This window comes from Branchiostoma lanceolatum, chromosome 1, assembly GCF_035083965.1.
Source record: "Branchiostoma lanceolatum isolate klBraLanc5 chromosome 1, klBraLanc5.hap2, whole genome shotgun sequence".
Lineage (NCBI taxonomy): Eukaryota > Metazoa > Chordata > Leptocardii > Amphioxiformes > Branchiostomatidae > Branchiostoma > Branchiostoma lanceolatum.
Genome location: NC_089722.1, coordinates 20,045,869 through 20,067,295, shown reverse-complemented (window position 1 = coordinate 20,067,295; position 21,427 = coordinate 20,045,869). Strand labels below are relative to the sequence as shown.

The 21,427-nt window shown below is 43.9% G+C and overlaps 1 protein-coding gene across 3 annotated transcripts in view; it reads right to left on the bottom strand.

Moving 5' to 3' along the window:
* Positions 1–21,427, bottom strand: part of LOC136440121 (microtubule-associated protein futsch-like) — a 48,609-nt gene that overhangs the window by 2,259 nt on the left and 24,923 nt on the right. For all 3 annotated transcript variants that reach the window (XM_066435982.1, XM_066435965.1, XM_066435973.1), the window contains 6 exons: positions 16,870–21,354; positions 12,819–12,928; positions 11,121–11,228; positions 8,116–9,094; positions 6,193–6,923; positions 3,877–5,571 (listed from right to left, as the gene is read on the bottom strand). In XM_066435982.1, coding sequence (XP_066292079.1) covers positions 3,877–5,571; positions 6,193–6,923; positions 8,116–9,094; positions 11,121–11,228; positions 12,819–12,928; positions 16,870–21,277 — 8,031 coding nt within the window. In that variant the 5' untranslated portion in view covers positions 21,278–21,354. The remainder of the gene's footprint in view (positions 1–3,876; positions 5,572–6,192; positions 6,924–8,115; positions 9,095–11,120; positions 11,229–12,818; positions 12,929–16,869; positions 21,355–21,427) is intronic.

Here is a 21,427-nt window from a genome sequence, read left to right as displayed (position 1 = left end):
AATCAACTCAATTTCAAAAAATAATATACGGGCATGCTCAGTGTCGACAATTACAGCTACGCTTTCGGCATTTATTGTCTTTTTACTTTAAACATGTATTCATGAAACAGCCACAATTTCGTAGTAGACTTTTAGGTTATCATATCATAGTATGCATTGATTTGGTTAATGGATGTAATTTTTGGAAAAGAGTCAGACTTATTGATTTCTTGTGCGCAACAGAGTACAAGTGACACTAATGGAACCAAAGAAGCAATCACTCGCCAGGCAGTGAAAAAAAAAAACTTAAAAAACTATGGATTCAAAACGGTCATACTTGCATGTAATATTGCTTTGGTGAACCGCCAGCACGAATTCTGTTCATGCCTTTATGCATCTAATAACACCATCAAAAGGGAGCCGAACAGTGGGACAACTAGCTGTTATTATAGGAAGATAATTGGCTGGCACTATAGGAGCTAGTTATTCACCGTTCACGTGTTCATGTCAAATGTAGTTAGATTCGTATTGTTTAATTGCAACCTTTCACACAGACTGGAATATTACCCACGGAACTGATTAAATTGCGACAAACATACGGTTGGTGCCGCCCAGGGGGCTAATGGTACAAATTTGAAGGCACGCTGCCACGACCGGTTATTGAAATCATTCATGTTCAGGCCTTGTAAATGAAATGAAATGAGAAGCCCAAGAATAGCTCATGAAAGCACATTGAAGTGAATAATACTAAAGTGTTAGCTGTCTATGATTTCGTCGCATTTTTGTTACGCAAAACTTTACATTCGCAATTGGAAATGCAGTTTCCATATTGCATTCTATTCAAATATCTGGCCATATTTTAGTTTAAAAAAAATATTTCATAATGTTATTGGAAACAACTACAGACCTATTATTTTCTTCCATATCTACAAAAGGTTAAAATTACCCGAACACTACAACATGCGCTTGGTTGAAGATGGCTGTTAAGATTCATTTGAAATGAATGGTGCCAAGATATACATATACCTCCGCCCCAACTCTTCAAATGCTTTACTTTAAGATTAAAAGCGATGATTGCAACATCAAAATATTGCTAGTGGTTTATGCAAATCATTTTTGCCTCGGCTGTTTTCAGTTATGAGATACCAAAAAAAAAGATTTTTTTTCCTTTGATGCTATTTTCTGAGATATCATACTTAGACTAGCTGTCACGACATACCCACAGGCGCCAGCATTCAATGCTGTAATTGAATTTCGAGAGGCACTTAACATTGTGGTTGGGGAATAGGCGCTTTTGGGGATAGCTTTTTGGCGACGCCTCAGGGCGAGCCAAATTTTTACTATATTGTGTGCAGATTGCAAGAATTCTAGGAATTGTACAGGAATGTGAAAGTCCATGGGACGATAACTCAAGAATGCCTGGATGTATTGTCTTCATATTTTGTAGGTGGGTAGGTCTGTGGGAGACCTTGTAATGATTGGATTTTGGGCCCCCTAGCGACTTTCTATGGTACTGCAGGGGAACTTTCACTTTTCAAATCTCGTCTTCTGAACATGTTATAGTCATGATTTTTAAGTGGTGGATAGCTCTTTGTTAGGAAAATATGTCCTGTAGATTTGGACCCCCTAGCGGCTTTTTTTTGGAACTGCAGGAGCTGATTTTGACTCAAACTTTGAAAGAGAATAACGCAAGAAGGGGATGACGGATCATCATAATTTTTGGTGTGTAGATAGCTTAAGTGATGATTTACATAATCATATGCCAATTATGCAAATCAATATCTGATTTGCATTATTAATGAGGACAGTTAATAAATCAGCTGCATTCTATTATAGGACTCTCAAACACATGACACGTAACTGAGAAAGAGATAAATATCGACAGATATCAATTATGCAAATTTATACTTAATTTGCATTATTAATGACAAAATACATGCATTATAAATCCATAGTGGTAAATGATGGGGATTTCATTTTTGCACCATTTGGAAGTTAAGTAAATGTGGCCACTATTAGACACAAATCTTGCATAGAGGGCCTCATTAACATAATTTATGAGGAAATGGTACGATATCTTTTTTTGTGAAAACAAGATTTTCATACATTGGACAACTTGTGTTATTTTGGTAGAGAAGGTGATCGACTGATATGATTTATGCAATTATGCGAGGTCCTTATTTGCATGTGGGCTAAAAACGAAAACCTTAACCGAGACCACCGTCGCCATGGCAACATCTTTTTATGTTGCCAATCTTGTTGTGGTTGTTGCAATTTATGAATTTCTGGTATATGTTTTCTAATCTTGTACGCTCTGCGCGATTTACAATATGGTCAAAAACGTTTTGTTTGTTACCGGATGAAAATTGATGCGTGGTCGGATGGCATCCATATAATCGAATATACATGGCCTTGCGGGATAGACCCACCGGAGTGGCAAACAAATGATGTTTTTTTCAAGTAAACATTGTAACATATCGATAACTATACTGCAGTCTGTACAAAAAAGGACGTTATATATAATGTCCTTGGTTCAAGAAAGATAACTTTAAGTTAGCTCACGGTTTGAAGTACGTATGTGCAGTGTGATGCATTGTGGGCAATATGTCAAAGTCGAAGGCCCATGGCAACACAGAACACGACTGACATACTACCCATGATGCATCACGCCGTAAACTAGCGTAGTTATAGGTTAAAAAGACTGTCCCGATGGCAACGGTGAAAATTCAAATACATGTATAGAGATATGAGCATGAATTCGCCATTGCATGACGTTTCTCCTATATCCAATTTATCTATTTATGTTTCTGGAGAGGATAGCCTTTGAATGGTGGCAGCAAAAGGTATAGCCCGCGATTATAATAAAAAATTTGAAACCTGCATGTGTTGCCATTCATAGTACACAAATTGCAACTTGATACAGGAAGCCGAAAAATGGATTATGCTTCGATGCCAAATTGCAATTAGCGTAGCATACACTAAAGGAGTCTATGGCGCTTAGGTTACGACATTGGTTTTATTGGTCGGTATGTTACATGATGGTCTCATTTGCATGTCATGCTCGTTGTCATGCCTCATTATCGTCAGAAAAATTGGTTTTAATTGCCCATATACCCGACAAACCTCTGTATCATATGTGGCATGTCTTTTTTCATATAAGACTTGGATTGCAACCTTGACCCTAGATTGCAACGTGTTGCATTTGTCAGCATAGGTAAATCTTACCGAAATAATGCGGGCATTTTTGTTCATTTTGAAATAGGTACATCTCTGAAGGTAAAGCAGCAGAACGCAGTGGACTATCATTACTACTACCACATATCGGAAATGGCAAGGATAAACAAAGACGGAAATGCACCATATTCAGGATTGGTATGAAGATGGTGCGTTTACCACCGTGTGATAGTTCAAGATGTTGTCTTGTCCAAGCCTTTGTAGAAACCTGGCCTGAAGCCAGGGGAAATGCCTCTTTCCTCAGTTTTCCTCATTATTCTTTGCAGGTAAACAATAGAGGACACCAGGGCAACGAATAAAGTCGTTTGTGATATCACTGATAGTAGAATACCTTCACATGAGTATATAAAAGTGACGATCGAAAGTACCAATCTCATACAGGATACAGTCAAGAATAATTGGCAGTATAAGATAGCATTTGACTCAGCAAAACAGCTGAAACACTTGGAATGTCTGTCAGTTGTCGCACAAGGTTGATAAGTTACTATTTCTGTCAACTCTGAACTTCTGTTACTCTGTGGTGAAATTGCCTATCATATGGAAAATACATAAGATGGAAAAAGAGGCAAACAGACAAATAAACAAACAGTAAAAAAGCAAACACACCGAAAACAATACCTCCGTTCATGGAGGTGAGTAAAAAAAACCCAAGGTTTTCCTTACCTGACAAGTAGGACTACAGTACCAGGCCTTCCTGCAGCCAGAGCAGAGAAATGTGGCTTCTTTGTTGCAGACCACGCAGCTGTGGTACTCGTCATCCGCTATACTGACGACCCCACTGTTGTCCCTTCTGGTAGAACCCATCGTACTCGGACTGCCCTGTCCGTTCTCAACGCTTGGTGGTCCCCTCATCATTGGATTTCCTCGGAAGACTGACGCTGGTTGGTTGTTGGCGTGGTACATCTGGATCTCCTGTAGATACGCAGCTTCGCGGGTTGTCTGTCCCACCATTGGGTGCTCTTTGTGTTGGCTTCGTGCTTGCTGCAGGTGGGCAGGATGTGTCTTTGAGGGGTGCATGTTGCCCTCCGGAGCGGTGACTGCGAAGGGTTTGAAGTGCTTGGACAGATACGCAGCCTGCTGCATCTCCGGTAAGGCGACGACGTTGGCTGCTCTTTGGAGGTGGTCCTTCATTGCATCACGTTTCATAGCGGCCTCTGCCCTGCTCTGCACCTTAGCAGCATATTGGGCGGCATGTGCAGCAAAATACGCCGCCTTCATCTCAGAGTTTGTGGGGAGCTGACCGGGCCAGCCGTACTGCTGCTGCTGCTGGTGGTGATGGCATATCTGCCCCGGAGTGGGCTTGCCTGTCAGTAAGACCGGGTGGTGTTGGGCAGCAGGGGGTTCTTTGCTGTTGATAGAGACGTTTGAGGTGACGTTAGGTGGACGATGTGCTCCGAGCAAGGTGTTGAGTTGATGATTCTGCGTTGAGGTAGGAGTTTGTTGTCCAGCGGGTGGTGACAAGAGTTGTTGTGTGACGGGGTTCATCATCCTAGGGCTCTGTCCCGGTATGGGTTGCTGTTGGTATCCAGGGACGGGCATCCCTGGGTTGATGTAGTAAAACGGGTGCATCCCTTGGTGAGCCATCGCTGACAGCGGCCGCTGCTCTGGACCGACCATGTGAGCTATTGCCGCACTCCGAGAGGCGAATGAAGGATCGCCTGGAAGGATGGGCATTACCTGCGCCATGGTGACAGTTTGATGGATTGGAACACCATGAGGATATGGATGGATGGTGCTGGTTTGCACGCCTGCCTGCACGGGTGCCTGCGGGATTACAGTGTTCGCCGCCGGTGCGTTCAACTGAACCTCGTTGCCGGCAGCGTTGTGCTGATTACCTTCTCCAGGCCTGCTGTATTTCTCCACGAAAGATTTGTGTTCGTTTAGAATCTGCTTGGCACGTTTGACGTCCATGTGCGCCTGCCTGCGCCTCTCGGCAGCGGTGGCGGCGGCCAGGTCGTTCTGTGCCTGTACCTGTGCATGTGCCTGTGCCTGTGCGTAGGGAGAGAACCGAGGGGCTACCGATCTCGGGCTCACGTGGTTCTGTGCCACCGTGCTGACGGCGGGGGAGTACTGCTGCCCGGTGGTGTTCCCGTAGACGATTGCTTGCCGTGCGTCCGCGACGTAGCGAGGATCCAGATATGGCGGAATGTGCGGGTTGGCGTGACGAAAATCTTGCAATGAGTTCGATATTGTTGGTCCCTTCTGTCCGATGATTTGAACGTCTGACGAGTTTTCTCCATCGGAACTTCGGCGTTCGTTCGAAGCGGTTTCCCTCCACCTATTGGCTTCTCCACCCATCTTTCCGCCGGCTTGAAGAGTGATTGCGCTGTCGCTCTGCGCACGGTGGATGGGAATAGCCTATATATGTCAAAATAAACCGTGTCGAGTTAACATTTGAATGCAGCATGAACATAAAGCCCTTGTCACACATTCAGGACCTTTCCACGACTTTGCCCCCGACCACTCCCCAACCAAGGTCGGTGCTGGGTCTCTTCCTAGGTGGACCACTCCCCGACCAAATCCGAACCACAGCTATGACATTGCTTATTGCTTATAAATAACTCCCGACCGTGGTCTGGAGAAGGTCGGGAAGCTTATGGTTGGCTGTGTGTGACGGGGGCTTAAGAGAACGACACAAACAACATTGGCAGTAAAGTGTGGCGTCGTTGTTCATTTTCGGTGTCTTTCAAAAATGCACGGTAAAGATGTATTTCGGCTAAGATGAAGATAAGGTTAGTGATATATCACTTTAAACAAACCAAGTTAATGATAACATAATATAGATATTTTCTCTGAAACGTCCAATATTTATCATTGTCATATTTTGGATATGCGCATGGGGCAGGTTTTGGAACGGTGTTTGTCCAAATCTGTAATGGAAAATATCAAAGACTTTGTTGATGGGCAATTGGGTGCCGAAGCCAAAGCAATCATCAAAATTGGTTATTGATGACCGATTTCCAATAGATCAATACTAACCTGACTGGAATGCCCAATAGAATTAGGTGCAGTAGAATTCGGTGCCATTGAACGGAGTGACTTCAGACCATCAGCAAACTTTGGAGGACCAGACCTCATCAAGTAATCTATATCTTCGCACAGTTTATGGTACGTCATCCTCATGTGAAACAGCAGGGCCTCCTTTTCTTGAGACTGCTTCCTTAGCAACCCGCTCTTGTCCTCCACTACCCTCTTGCGTAGTTCTGACAACAACAGTTCTTGGTTAACGAGTTCTCGCTCGATGTTGACTTTGTTTTTAGTCATAACTTCCAGGCGGGCTAGTAAAGCAGCGGTGATGCTCTGGTCGGCTCTGTACGGTGGCTCGTTCGGCGGCGGTGGTGGGGCGGCTGGTCGGGGCGGAAGAGGTGGTGTAACGGGTACTGCAGAAATCACAGACGGTCTTTCTTGTCCCGAAGGGGACCTCAGAGTCTGAGAGGCCGATTTCTTGGACGGTAAGACGGCTTGATGAGAAGGCACAACGAACTGATGGGGTGTTGTTGTTGCTGTCTCGGGTAGGGAAGCTGCCTTGGCCAGCCTTTTAGGTGTCTCCTCTTGAATCTTTGTTGCCTGTGAGGTGGTTTTGTCTGAAGGGGATACAGGTGAATACGGACTCACGCAGACCACACCGCTGTCTACAGTGGATCTCTTCCTAGGTGGACAGCGGACTGTCGGCGAGGCTGGACGCTTGGGCCCGGTTCCTTGGTGACTACCTGTACATGTAAGTCAGGCAAAAAACGATGAACATGCATTACTAATGTATCCGAGGAGACGATAAAATCTGTTTCTACCAATTGTCAAAATGCCGCCCTCGCCTTGTAAACATTTACCTGTTTACACCCTGTAGTGTGACAAGCATTGGCAGCAGTGAAATAAAGCAATCACAGGAAAGTTCGGTTTCACCAGAGTTCAATAGAACCGTGCATGTTTAATCTACAATCAAAGCAGATATAAAACAACAACAACAACAACATACATTGACGTCATGGCGGTAAGAAGAATAAGCTTACTACTGTACCACTTCTAATAAGTCTGGCTCTTCAAGAGCTCCTCATAAGCACGCTGCCAGGCACTGATGGACAATAGCTGAGCTATATGATATACTAAGATGGCCAAATCCCCAAATATTATATGCCGTCCTTCCGCTATTTAGCCGTCTATAGTTCACAACAGTGTATTTCGTCCTCAACTTAAGTTTTTTCAAATATCCGGCGGATCACATATGCGAGTTTATTTGATATGTGTAGTCACTGCGTCTGAATGATACTTTTCAGAAGTATAGTATGTAATCTAGACCATACACGAGAAAAAACGACTCATGTTGTTTTCATACCAAAGCCATCACGTACGCACGTATCCACTTGTCTGGGGCCCTTCAAAGCATTTTTCTATATTTTACATATTCAGGCAATTCGAAATTACACGTTCCACGACCTACCTCGTTATTTTCGAGGAGCTATGCCCTTTCACATCAAAGGATGTGCGCAGAGTACACTACGTGAGGGGACTCAGCAATTAATGAATCGCGACAGGTGATTACTGGGCTGGTTTGAATGAATTAGATGTATGAAATTAGAAACAAAAAGTTCAAAAACATCTAAGCAGCTTTCTTTGGCATATTCAGATACGTTGTAAAGAACCTACTGCAACATAACCTTATAGAAAATGTGTTTTAACAATTACGCATGGTTTGTGTCTGACAACGTTGTAGTTTCTATAAACTGCCAGATCTTATGCAAAATGATGATTTATCTGCACGCCAGCCTGCGTTCGTTCCATCTTCTCTGTAGAGTGTCATTAAAACAGAACGTGGCAATGCTGTTGATGTACATACTTCACATTTGGATATAAATATACAGTAATTTAATATACATTCAGTGGTCTATGATAACAACAGGGGCTCACCTTGACGAGTAGCTCTCTCATCCTTCGGAGCATCCTCAAATGAGAACATTGAGGTACTGCTGCGTGATGATGGTCTGTCCTGTACGTTTCCCATGGCTGAAGCTTCGCGAGGTGGCTTGGTCTCTGGTGAGGATGATTTGGTAGAGTCGGAAGCCTGTCGCGTGGCGCTTGTCATCGACGCCGTGTGCACAGTGACGGTGATGGGCGTGCGGGATCCTGACTCGCTGAGATGCTTGGGTGGCTTCGGTGACTGTTCCACAGAAGCACGCTCGGCCGGAGGGGAAGCTGCTGCTGACGGGCCTGTCTTCAAACCCGATTCTAGTGGTGCTGATGACGCCACCACATGAGATTTGGTGTCTTTATCATTATCTCCATTGTCAGCAGGAGATTCTGTATCGTGATCGACTTGCTCAGCGGTGGTAGCTTCACCTGCGTGGGCTTGCTTACTCTCTGGTACCTTTGCGATATTTTTTGACCCAATGCTGTTGTAAAAGTCAACAAACCTCGCTGCTTTCAAGCTAAGGTTGAGAGGCTCTTCTTGCGAATGCCTTGCCGTTAAGGTCTGCGGTGGTTCCTGGTTGTCAGTAGACGCAGATGATTTTATTGCCGTGCTTTCTGTCGACAGATCCTTGACACCGCTATCTGTATTGTTATCAGCAGTGTTAGAATCCTCGGTGGACTTTTCAACGATAGAGGCTGTCAGGAAATGGCTTTTTGGTTGAGACACCTCCTGTGTGTCAAGAGTCGGCAGGCTCTTTTTCTCAGCAGCAGTGCTTGGGGAAACTGGACATGGAAAGACGCTGTCATCTTCACCGTCAAGTTTCTCCGTTGACGACAGGGTGTCAAGGGACGTGCAGCTTTCCATAGAGGAATCTCGGGACAATGTCCCTCGTTTACTTCTTCTTCTCTTGTCCTTGTCAATGGCTATTCCTTCGACCTCACTGAGTGCCTTTTCTTGTTCTTCTCCTTCTTCTTCGCCCTGTAAAATCCAAAAATGCATGTCATTTGACGTAATTTCCAACGCCATATATGTATGCCTCCAAAGAGTGTGTCAGTTGTTGGAAACACAAAAATGATACCCTATGTATACATTTGCATGCTATCGCTAGCTATGTGCACATCGAATTTAGTTGTCGATTTCCTAGAGACCATGGACAGGGAGGATGGTACATGTGGTTCGGAGATAAAAAAAGAATTACACAAGATGTAACATACAACATAAGCGACCCAAATATATAACAATGTTGGAAGATATTTGTTCTAAAACAATTGCTGGTTAGGCCATCTAGAAATTTGTCTTCACTATATTTGCATATCAATTCAAAGTATTTTCTTAAAACCTGGCAAACCAGAAATCTCGTTCAGTTACTGACGAAAGATAGTGGATGCTACCTGAAGCGTCTGGCCGTTTCCAAACACTATCCAATTGCTTGAGTAACTGTTACCTGGTGTATATCATTGTCTGGATGTCGAACCTTCATCGACGTGCTCAAGTCATTGGCACGAAAGCAAAATGTGTTTTCGACACCTTCAAGGCTGTACCAACCGTCTTCGTTCATTCCTCTTTGTAGCTAAGTATGTAGACTATTCATTACAATACACTATACGCAGTGGTGGTCCTGTGAATGGAGTATCATATGTTCATGTTTGACGTCATACCGATTCACAGCACCACCAGAAAGGGCTATTGTATACTGTATGTGTTGCACATGTCCCCATATGTAGTTTGTATACCGTAGCCAATAATACATCACGTGGAACTACTCATCAGATTCTGTGTCAATATATTCAAAGGTGGATTCCAAAGAGGTAAATTGGTCTCGATGTTAACCTACGTGACCTTTCGATGTTTCTCTGTCGCTGTGCCCGAACGGCAAGGTGGGGTTGAAAATGATATGGCAAGCGCGAATAGATATGACATCTTAAAAGGTGGAGATTGTAGGATTTATGTCTGGAATGGATATGTTCTTCCCAGAAAGGCCCACTACATATTACCGTGTACCGACTGTTGAGAATAAAACTAGGATCCGCTAAAAGTGGGGTTGTTTTGGCGTATTTATGTGGGTTCTAAGTTCCAACTAACATTTAACGTTTTGATGATGATTTTTGAATGATTCTAGACAATGACATAAAGAGGTCTGTCAGCTGCCAGACACGGTTGATGTATTACTAATTCTGTCAACTCTGAACTCTACTTCCTGTCACTCCCGCAAACACTTCATATCCTGTCACTCTGTTGTGAGACGTGCCCAGTACTGTAAATGCATTTAAGTTCGCGTGGTTTTTGTTTCGTGCTAAGGGGAAAATGGAGTGTTTGCGGTGGTTTTAAGTTTGCGGCAGCGCTATAGTCACATACTGCTACTGTATTGGACAATAATGTTCGCGGTGGTTTCAAGTTTAAAAAACGTCGCCGCGAAAACCGCGAACATAAAACCACCGCGAACATTTTTGCATTTACAGTACATGGAAATAACTGCTAGCTGAAACACAAAAAAAAACAGAAACACCGAAAACAATATCTTCGGACACAAAGGTGAAAGGTGTCGCTGAAGTGTTGCAAACACCTAGGGCACAGGTCAGTTATAGGCGCCTGCGCCTATTTTCCATTTTTAGCAGTATTTTAGCCTATCTAAGTCTTGAAGAAGCCATTTTCTAGAAATGTAGGATACATTCTATATTGATGAGACTTTCAGATTTGGGAAAAACAGCTGGATTTTGGTCCATTTTTATGACTGTGCAGACTTCTAATTTGAAGTGGTCAGTCCATAATGATGTCGTCATCAGCATTACTAGAAACCAACATGGCGGCATTGTTTAAAATGGCGAAATCTTCCACCGTGTGAAAATTGCTTGAATCGGAATTTTTTGGAACACTTTACATATCTGGCTGCTGTGTGGGGTGACTTGTTGTGACCTGGAATGTTCAAGGATGAGATTATGACACCCTCAACCTATATTTACATCGTTTTTGATACAGATTTCAATTACTGTTCTGTGGCTCCTACCTCTTCTTCGTTGGGATCAGTTTGGTTCTTCTCCCCTCCATCTGTAGACCTCCGCTCCGAGTCCTTCCGATTCGTGACTAGCTGCTGCTCTGCCATCAGGTGCTTCATCTGATGCATATACACGTGTGAAATTCACGATTAGCACATGCCAGCAGATCACAAGCTTTCAGCAACCCATATAAAAAAAACCATGCCAAATGTACAGTATATAGCTATAACTATTTATCATATTAATTTCAAAAACGTATTTCAGTCGAAAACCGTGAAAGCTACTTTAACACGTGATAACCAGTGTCAAAAAGGTATCAAGTGATTTCACCAGTTTATCAGAGAGAGCTTTATCATTGTCTTATTAGTGAAATAATGAGAGAGCAACCCTCTAACGCTTTTCACTAGAAGAAATATATAAAATTCTTCTCTTATAACTATACAAAAAGAGTTATCACAATTTTTCCTACTATTACGTTTTCTGACATGAAATTATCTTAAGAGCTAGATAAGTGTGATGAATGATGAAGTTTCAGTATATTGGTGGCAAAGGCACAAATGCACACAGACAGTACGTCCGTATCTTCGAATATCAGCCTTAGTGTTCACAGGTTGCCTTGCAGAACATCAACACAGTATGACACAAACAAGACGGTTGTAGACAATCAACCTTAAGCTGTCAGCAGTACAACACGAACAGTAAAATTTCGAAGACATACCTCCGTGAGATATATAGATTTTATGTTCAGGTTTCAAGGCCATATTTCAAAGTAACGGTTAACAATACCGATACTTAAGCGGGTGGCAACTCAAGCTTGTCCTAGTTTTTGTGAAATACTATCAAGCGCAGTCGTGAGCGACGTCTAACCCATTACAAGTAGATATGAGAGCTCGCACACGTGCACGAAATAATCATCGTGGGCATTCACGGTGCAGCTGGCTCCTTCACATCACATGAGATTTTCGATTTCTCAACGTTGCTGTAACATTCGTCATCATTCAGATGACGAAGACTGAAAGAGCATGTTCATGAATTTCAAAGTGGTTTCCACCGTTTTAATCAAAGTCCGGGTCGTGCAATATCATTTTTGGTACAATTTGTCTGCCTAGTAAAATATACTGGGCCTATTATTACAAAGGAGTGCTTTGTTGCCCAAACAGGGCTCGAAATTCATTTTTGGGAATAATCTAAAATTTAGGTGCACAGGAAGAATTATGAGTGCACATCATGAAATAAAAGTAGAATTTCAGAAAAACATAATTACTAGCCCTATTGCCTGCCTTAAGAACAGTCTGTATATAACTTCAAAATTCTAAAGAAGTAATACATCAAAGAAAGTACAACAAAGGTTGTATGGCTTTTTCCGCGAAGATTGAATTTCAAGAATATTCTGTACACTAGTGCACAATAGTGCCTTTAACCTATAGTCTACACAAATATCTAGATGCAATGGTGCACCCACTGTCAACAATTAGCGGTGAACAAAAATGCACATGCACCCAGTATTTCGAGCCTTGTCTAATGAGCTTGCAATAAACATTATACGGACACGTGAATTGTCTATTCCCTTTCTCTCTTCGATCGAAGCATCAAACCGTACAAATATACGCTCCAATAACGTTTAAACGTCCGAGGAAGACACAATAGAATAACATCACCTCTCCCGAATGTAGCAACAGTGTGTAGTATCGCTTGATGCGTGTACTTACCAACCAATTGTGACGAGGGAATTCGTGAGCTATTCTCGCTTCGCTGGCAGCCGAACTCTCTGCTTTGTCCCTATCTCTCGTCATAGACTTCTTCTGCCGTCCTTCCACGACTGTAGAGGGGAGAGATGATGGAATGATTTAGATACAACATACATATAGCAGACGCTAGAGCGGTCTAACAATTGCAAGCATCACGTGTAAACATGGCCAGGTTCGCCGATTTTCAACATGTGACCAGGCAATCATAACATGCACCCATACAGCGTGGACGGTCGAGTGTAACATATTAATTGGTCCTACAGTGCCACGAGACTACGACTACGTGCGTAAATAAAAAACCGCAAACAATCTAGACCGACAGGTTAATGACTTGTTGTCGTTCGACCATCAAAGCTTTATGCCACAATTTGTAAAAGGGGCCTCGACGGGTAGCATACGGGCGCTGCTTTTGTTCACTTCTGGGCGTGACCTCTACGTGGCCTCGTGGGACATCCTGTGGCTACCGGGCTATTTTTAGGCACGGCCGGGCCCCGTAACTTTTTTTTAACTCGGATTCAAAATCAACCTGGGACCCGGTAACAAATAGACACCGTAAGGTAATCGTGAGAACGCCGAGAGGTACTCCACCGGTGTCCGGCAGTCAAATCAACCGGGACAAATTTGTGGCTTCGGAGCCCGGCCAGGACAACACCCCCTACGGGCACCGGCGCAATTGTGACCGAAGCGTTAGAGGGTGATGCACCGGTAACATACTACATGTACGAGTGGGTCCTTTTCTTCCCGCACGGCTGATCAGGTTGCATTCAAGGTACGCGGAACCCTGTCTATGGTAGAGGTTTCGTCTCTCAAGTATGTTAATTGCCGTCTACGGCACCCATCCATTAGACTTTGTGTTGCCTCTGGTATCGAGAATCACGCGAGACGAGCAATCATAAAAGTCTCCACGTGCAATGCTGTCTGAAACGTCTGACTGTTTCAACATTTTATCCAATTACTTGTCATGAGTAACTATTTTTGGTGTATCTTATTACTGCATGTCTGACCTTCATCAACGTAATACATCATATCAACAAGAATTCGAAGATCTCGAACCTCCGTTCATGTATGTATATATATTATACTATTACAGTGTATATGGAAACAATTGCGGAAACACAGACAAACACAGAGAAACACACACACACGCAGTGCCTTTCTTTACGGAGGCCATAAAACCATTACCTTCGTCGCATGGAACGTTATGTCGGAGGATCGTTTGCATTTATGGCTTTCCAAGAATTCGAAACTCTTATCGACCATTTTTCTTGGAAACCATACAATAAAGGGAGCTGTAGTACAAGATGAGCCATGTAACATGGTTTTGAACGCGTCACGTCATTTTTACCAAGGGAATAATTAGGTAGGAATGGGTGGTACCTAATTGCCCGCATTTGGAGCCGTGCGACATGTACTGTCAAAGTAAAAGGCCACTAAATCCACACGGCAATTAGTTCATGGATTCACGGATTGATGTATAGGGCCCTTAAGGACTGTCGTATTGCTTTAGATATACGTTATATGACAAAGATACACTCGGAAAGACATCTAGCAAAGCTAGCTAGATATAAACGGTCTTGTCTAATCAGAATCTGCTTGTTACCAATGGCATAAGTAACATGCAAGGTGGGTTACTTGACTTTAATATGTAGTTATAAGAAACATGTGTAAAAATATCTCCATTAGAAAAAAAAATCGGAATACAACGAGGCACAAATAAACATAAACTAATTTTACTGTTATGACGGTGAGATGTTACCAACAATGGATAAAAATGACTGGTGAGAAACAATGAATACAATAATAACAATAAAAACAATAAATACAAAGATAAAAGATGGTCTCTGTCAATTTTGGGGTCTCATTTCTCAACTCACAACAATATGTCTACGAATATGAATTCATACACGTTGCGGGCATACTTATGAACCTGCTAAGTGATGCACTAACACCTTTGAAAAGCATCTGGGGAAACATGCACTGACGAGGGGTCAAGTTAGATTGCATAGGTCACGCCGTAATGGAAGACTAGAAAGGGGAAAAGGAAAACACACACACCAGTAAATGGAATCTACTTTACTTACAGAGTGGGCGAGACGTGAAAACATGAATGTCAGATTTGAAATAAGAGGGTTTTAAGTGCCCCGTGTTGAGTCATTTGTAGTCGGGTGCCATCGTATATAGTGCTAACATGTATTCTCTTTAAATGCCAATAATGTAGCGACTGGGTTGTGGTCGCAGCCTAGGAAATGCTTTGGTATACAGGAAAGCTTGTTATTACAGGAGTATGGATCGAATAAAAATTTCCTTTGAAATTCCATGAACTTCAGATTATGTCAGTTTATCAGGAAAAGAAGCGTAAGTAATTCTAGCGAGGTTAGAAGCTTAGAAAAAGGGTGGGTGAAAATGCTCATTGCTAGTTTAACATAAGTTCCGATACTATGTAGTGCATGATAGAAGCAATACTGCCTGTGCTTAACGTATATCGCATTGTGGTAATACTGATAGAATAAAGAAAACATCCCTTTGAGACGATGATTTGTATAGTATGAGTATAACTTATGAAGCTACTCTCTTTCATCTTACCTAAGTGATTCATTTACTTTTTTCGTTTGTTCTAAAAAACACAAATCCTTACACACTCAAAGAGTTAATTCTATTTCCCTTTTCGTAATGCTGACACCCGGGCAACTTAATCTAATATCGTACAAATCACATATTTTACCAGGATAGTATCTAAACATGCCGGTTCAGTATGCGATATTATGTATATAATTTGATTTCAAATCGGTAAATGGAGAATATAGCATATTAGAATTTTTTTACGAATTTAGTGACGCTTTCCGTCAACAAGCAATTGTCCTATCTATATAAATCTTTTCCTTGAGTTTTTGTACGATAAGTTTTCGTAGTTAGTGAAATATGATTCGATGGCAAACTGTATCCGACATTCGAAACAACTTCCACCTCCATAAAATGTACACAGCAGTCATGATTCTTTCTTCCCAATGTTTAAATTAAGTGGCCACGAAATAAAGAGCAACTAAATGAAGACCCAATTTCTTATGATTTGGAATATGATTAATCATTTTGATTTATAGTATGAAGAGATGCCGTATGATATTTCAGACAGAGCAGATGAATATGCTCCTTAATATGTTGAAGGAATACCATTCTTCTTGCGTAACTCTACACCTACGCTTTCCGATGTGCACCAGGTTTTGTAGAGGGCATCCTCAGAACAGCTATTTGAACGGAATTGTCTACTTTTGACCAAGAAACCTATCTTTGTTAGAAAATAAAGAGATAAAGCAACATGGGTTTGCGTTCTTTGATCCCCCGTAGTCACATAGCTGCGGCTTGCCCATATATGTAATCAAACGTTGCGCCTACAACAATATGATCTAAATCTAGGGACCAATTAGTTTCCAGTGGAGTCCCAATTTTGGGCATGTTTCATGTAATCAAATTGACACGTTGTTTCCATTCTTAGAGTACCGGGAAAGCGAGGAGTGGAAATTAAAAAAAGGGAAATTCTTTAAATGAATTATATTAATTTTCAAAAGCAATTTAGAACAGCGTTTCCTTTATTTTTTTACATATACGCAGGCGTAATTTACGGAAGATTGCATGGTCTCAATCGTCAAGCTCCACATGTATATTGTAGGAACATGTTTCAAACTACGTTTGTGAAGGTTAGACATCCAGGTAAACAATATGTTTCAAACTGATTGTGGGTTTTGAGTTGATGCTAATGAAATATGGCACTGCGAATTACTTCATGCCCTTCGGCAGCAAACATCAAATATTGTCGGTAGTCCTTTTACGTTCCGTCTATTACCGGTATACAAAAATTAATAAACATCAAGCGCCTTCGAAAAAGATACACGTGAAATAATACACTGTTTTGTTGATGTGGCAAACGGTTTTCATGTCTGCTGAGTAAGCTAGTAGCAGGAGCTGTAGAGAAGGTACTAGAACATCACAGAAACGGCGGTAAATGTATTGAACCTACCTCTCTTCCTGCCCTTGGGTCTGCCGCCTCGTTTCGGCCCGCTTTTATCGTCTGTGAGTGCCGACGACGTGTGTTCACCTCTGACCTCTCCACTTCCTGCCTGCTCATTAGGTGGAGCAGTGGTAGCGTCGACCTCACTTTCCGAGCGACTACGTCCTACCTCATCATTAAGTGCGTCATCTCGGTGATTCAAAGCCGTCTCTTCATCCACCACAAGATCCGAGGCTTCGGCTAGCTCAACCCGCAGGTTCGACAATTGGTCTGCGGTTTCGGAACCGACCTCTGTTGGTGAGCTGCGCGTTAGATCTTTAGATACCGCTGGAAACTCCTCTTCAAATGACTGTTCGTTACTGGTAGAGTCGCGAGATGTTTTTCTTGGACCAGAATCATCGACGTTGTCACCGGAAGTTGAGGCGTTGTTGTTGCCTTGTAGGTTTTTGTCTTTGATGGGTAGCCCGTTGTTGGTGATGTGGGTGACTGTGGGACATTTCTCTCCGTTGAGGTTCTCTTGGCTTGGCATTAACGGATTCGATTGAGGCTCTACGCGGTCGGTTGCGCACCTGTGGCCATTCTCAGACGTGGAGTTATCCACGTGCCGCGGCAAAATGGCTTCGGGTCTCTGATGATTCTCACTTCCCGGAATACTAGAGTCGCTGGTATTTACGTTTTCCAATTTAGGGATTTCACTGAGAAATTCTGAGTCTGCGTTTCTGGGACTGGGTATTTCAGCCGCCTGCCCTGCTTGTATGTCTTGGGTATCACTCGCAACATCCTCTCTGGTACTTTCTTCTTCACGACCTTGATCGTCTTGTATAGTTGCATCAACCGGATTGGACAGAACATCGTCTCCCATCGGTAATGACATGCTGTCATGCATCGGCTGTTCGGAACTCGCATTTGCAAACCTACATCTTTCGTCCTCTTGCTTCTGATTGGAAGTTGGGTTCTCTTGGGGTTTCGCCATTGGTCCTGATAAACTAGGTTGATCACAAGGTGGACTTCCGTTATCCTGCAGCTGTCTATCACGGTGAAGCCTTTCCGGGACATTAACAACGACGTCATCTTTGGCGTATTCTTCATCCACCACCCTCGCAACAAGCGCACTCATGAAATCTTTCGGGTGCGCCGGTGGGGTCGAATGCACGGACGGGCCACCGTCAGAAATCGACACTGTCAGCGGTGGCGAGTACCTAGAGTGACCGAAAGGCCGAACCTCCTTTGCAGGAGGTACGTCCGCCTCTTTCACCTCTGCCTTTGATGAGAAATAAGCGTTTTCTATCATTCTATCTACAAGATTCATTGCAGATTTGACCTCTCTGTTCTCCTTTAACCCCCTGGCTTGGGGACTCGCGAAGACCTCTGGAATGACAGGACGTTCTGTTCTGTTGGCAGTCGTGCTCGGCCTCCAAGCGGGGGTTTGCTGGGCTGCCGTCGGTTCTTCACGGTCGTACATTTCCTCTATGACGGCGTCAATCAGGGACGGTGGCTTTCTGGAGTCGGTCGCTAGGGTGCCTTGTGATGGCATGGCCCCCTGGCGTGATTCCCGTAAACTGCTGCTTTCGTTGGGATGGTAGACGAACCTTGGTCGCTGATGCATTGCCGCGGAACTTTCCATGGCACCTTGTGGAAGGTGATAGATGGGGGTCGTGTTGTTCGTCATTTGTTGGCTGCCTAAGGCTCTATTTTGTGTAGCCAGGATGCTTTCAGGTCCTACCTCTCTGATGCGAACGACTAGTGATGGATTTGGCTGTTGCAGAGGCTGATTGCTCGGTGTTTGCAGAGCGTCAGGGTAGGTGGAGTTCCGGAAGCCTGCCGTGGCAGTCGAAGGTGGGAGATATCGCGGGTTGACTCCTGGATAAGGGGCGTAAAACCTCTGATGTGCTCCGTTGTCGTGATTGTGTTGCAACGAACCCAGAGGGTACTGCGCCCCATGCGGAGCAAATTGGTACTGCAGGCCATTAGGCGGAGGCGGCATGGTCACCTGTTGACCTCTATGTTGAACTACAGGACCATGGGTGGAGGGGTAAAAAGGAATGGCGGTAGCGTTCGGAACAAATGGGTACATCCCGTCAGCATAACGCTGTGGCTCGGAAGGCTTTGGCAGTAGTTTCTTCATGTCTCTCTTCTTGGGCGGGGCAGAAGACGGTTGCCGAAGTTCCTTAGAGGAACCACTAGCAATAGATGCGTCAATGGATATGTTTCGAGGAGCAACACCGACACTTGAGGTCGTCGCAGCGTCTACAGCCTGATTCGAGTTCCCCGTGGCTTTGACGGTTTCAACTTTGTCCTTCGCCTTCTGAGATGCTTTGTCGGTGATTGACCTCGGCAGCCTCTCGACCAGAACTACGGCATTCTTCAGAAGCTTGTCGGCAATCTGGTCAATTCTCGGGCTGCCACGTCTTCGCGGAGAGTTGGACTGCTTAGGAGGATTGCCGGATGACAGCAGCCTCGGAGGGGATCCGAAAGGAGAGGACGATGTCATTTGGCTTGGGAACATCTGTTCATGACGATCTGCGTCTAAATCTTCGCTAGAATTTATAGATCTTCGAGTTTTGTTGTCGTTGATCCTTTGAGCAGGGGGTTGCAAAGAGTCATCCTCCTTTTCCACGGTAGGACAAGAATCATCATCTTTAGTGCAGGTCTTTCGGCGATCAGAAGATGTGTCTTCGTTTTGTAGGTTTTCCATACAATGCTGCATTGACGCAATGTCATCATTACTTGAGTTAGTCTTTTCAATTTGTCTCGCGTCTGGAGAATCGTCAGACTGGGCAGCTTGGACCCCGTGGTGGGCGGCAGTTCCATCAGTTGAACACTGACAATACTCTGATTCCTCTTCCGACGTTTCCTCCATCTGAGGATACGGGTGAATAGACTCATCGGCACTTGGTATCTCTTCAAGAGATGTTGTTTCTTGAAGAATCCCTTCCCCATCGGATGCGGAACACGTTTGCTGTGTAATTCTCGAATGTCTGCCCACATCTTCATCATTCGCCGACTCCACTTGTGAAAGATGTCCATCATCCTCTGAGCTACGTCTTTCTACATGGTATCTTGACGGACTTTGGTCAAGACCTCCGTCTTTTGGACTCAATCTAGCAGGTTCAATATCCTTCTTTCCTTCCCTTGTGGAAGCTTCTTGAGCGAAGAGAGCATAGTTGTCCTCTTTTGACCGAACGACTTCTCTAGATTCATAGCTATTCATTTTTCCATTTGGACAGCTGTCGTTTTGTGGCGCTTCTTTGGATGTACCTTGACTTGACTTGCAGTTTGGGTTTTTCACGCTTTTTGTTGTGTCATGTTCAGGAACAGCAGCTATTGTCATGTTTTCGTTTGTCTCGTTCCACGCACAATTGGTGGACGTTGCGTCAACTGGGCTCTTCGATACCGCTGGAGCAGTGCTAACTCTACGAACATGGCCGTCTGTCTGATCTATGCCTGACGTATCGTTGTTGCGCATGCTGTCACCGCGGTGTAAAATGTTGGTGCATTCTACCGGTGGTTGTCGTTTAGAATCATTCCCCTGGCTTGAAGAGTTGTTGGAATGGGTAAAGATTGTCGCGCTTACCCCATCTTCATTTCCTTGATCTTTGTCGGAATCACCAGTACCTCCTGCAATACCAGCCTGCTGGTTGGAAAAGCCTACAAGTTCCATCTTCTCTGGCACTTGTTGTATATGATGAGGACGTATCCCATCTGTACATTTGCTGTCGATATCTTCTGTGCCGAAGCGTTGGTTGCTGCTAAACTGATTATTGTCTTGCCATGTCCCAGTTTGATCTGCAGCGCATTCCGCTACATGTGGCGTATTGCAACTTTCGCCCACCGAACTGTTGCTACAATTCGGCGGGTTACTGGAAACAGACTCGTCGCGTTGCTCGTCATCTTCTTCTTCGTCGGAGTTACCTTCATGACCAGAATCTATGCTATCGTTGTTGAAGGTAACACGGTCCTCTGTACTATTGATATGTTCAGTTTCCTCTACAGAACTTTTGTCAGTCTGGTAGGCAACCGTGGCAGTCACAATGCTGCGGTCAATGTTTCTCACACTTCCGTATGCAGACAAAGGTCTACAGATTGAAGAAATTCTCCCTGTGAGGTCAGCTTCGGGTCTATCGCTCAAAGTCGACGATGAAAGTGCCTTGGAAAACTTTGCCGATCCTTTCTTCCACGAGGGCCACTTGAGTTGATTTTCTCCAACGGCGGCATCCTTGTCCTTGTTCGGTAGGTCTTCGAACGATACCCAATGGATGGAAGTAGTCACGACGTCATCGGCAAAGCTTCCCTGGGGTTTACGACCGAACTCGCTAAGATTTGGTCTCACGGAGGCTGCTGTTTGAATCTGCTCGTTGGACCATTGCGACTCTGAAGCTGACGACTCTTCAGATATCCTTTTCTTGAACATCGCCATTACTGATGTCGGGATCCCATAAAGGATGGTGTCGAACTGTTGCCTTCAATAAAGCCGATCTGGGCAAGTTTCATTCCCTAAAGTGTGACAAACGTTTTTTTTTTCAGATGTCAGAAATAAGTATGCTTTTATTTCCCATCCTCTTGTGTA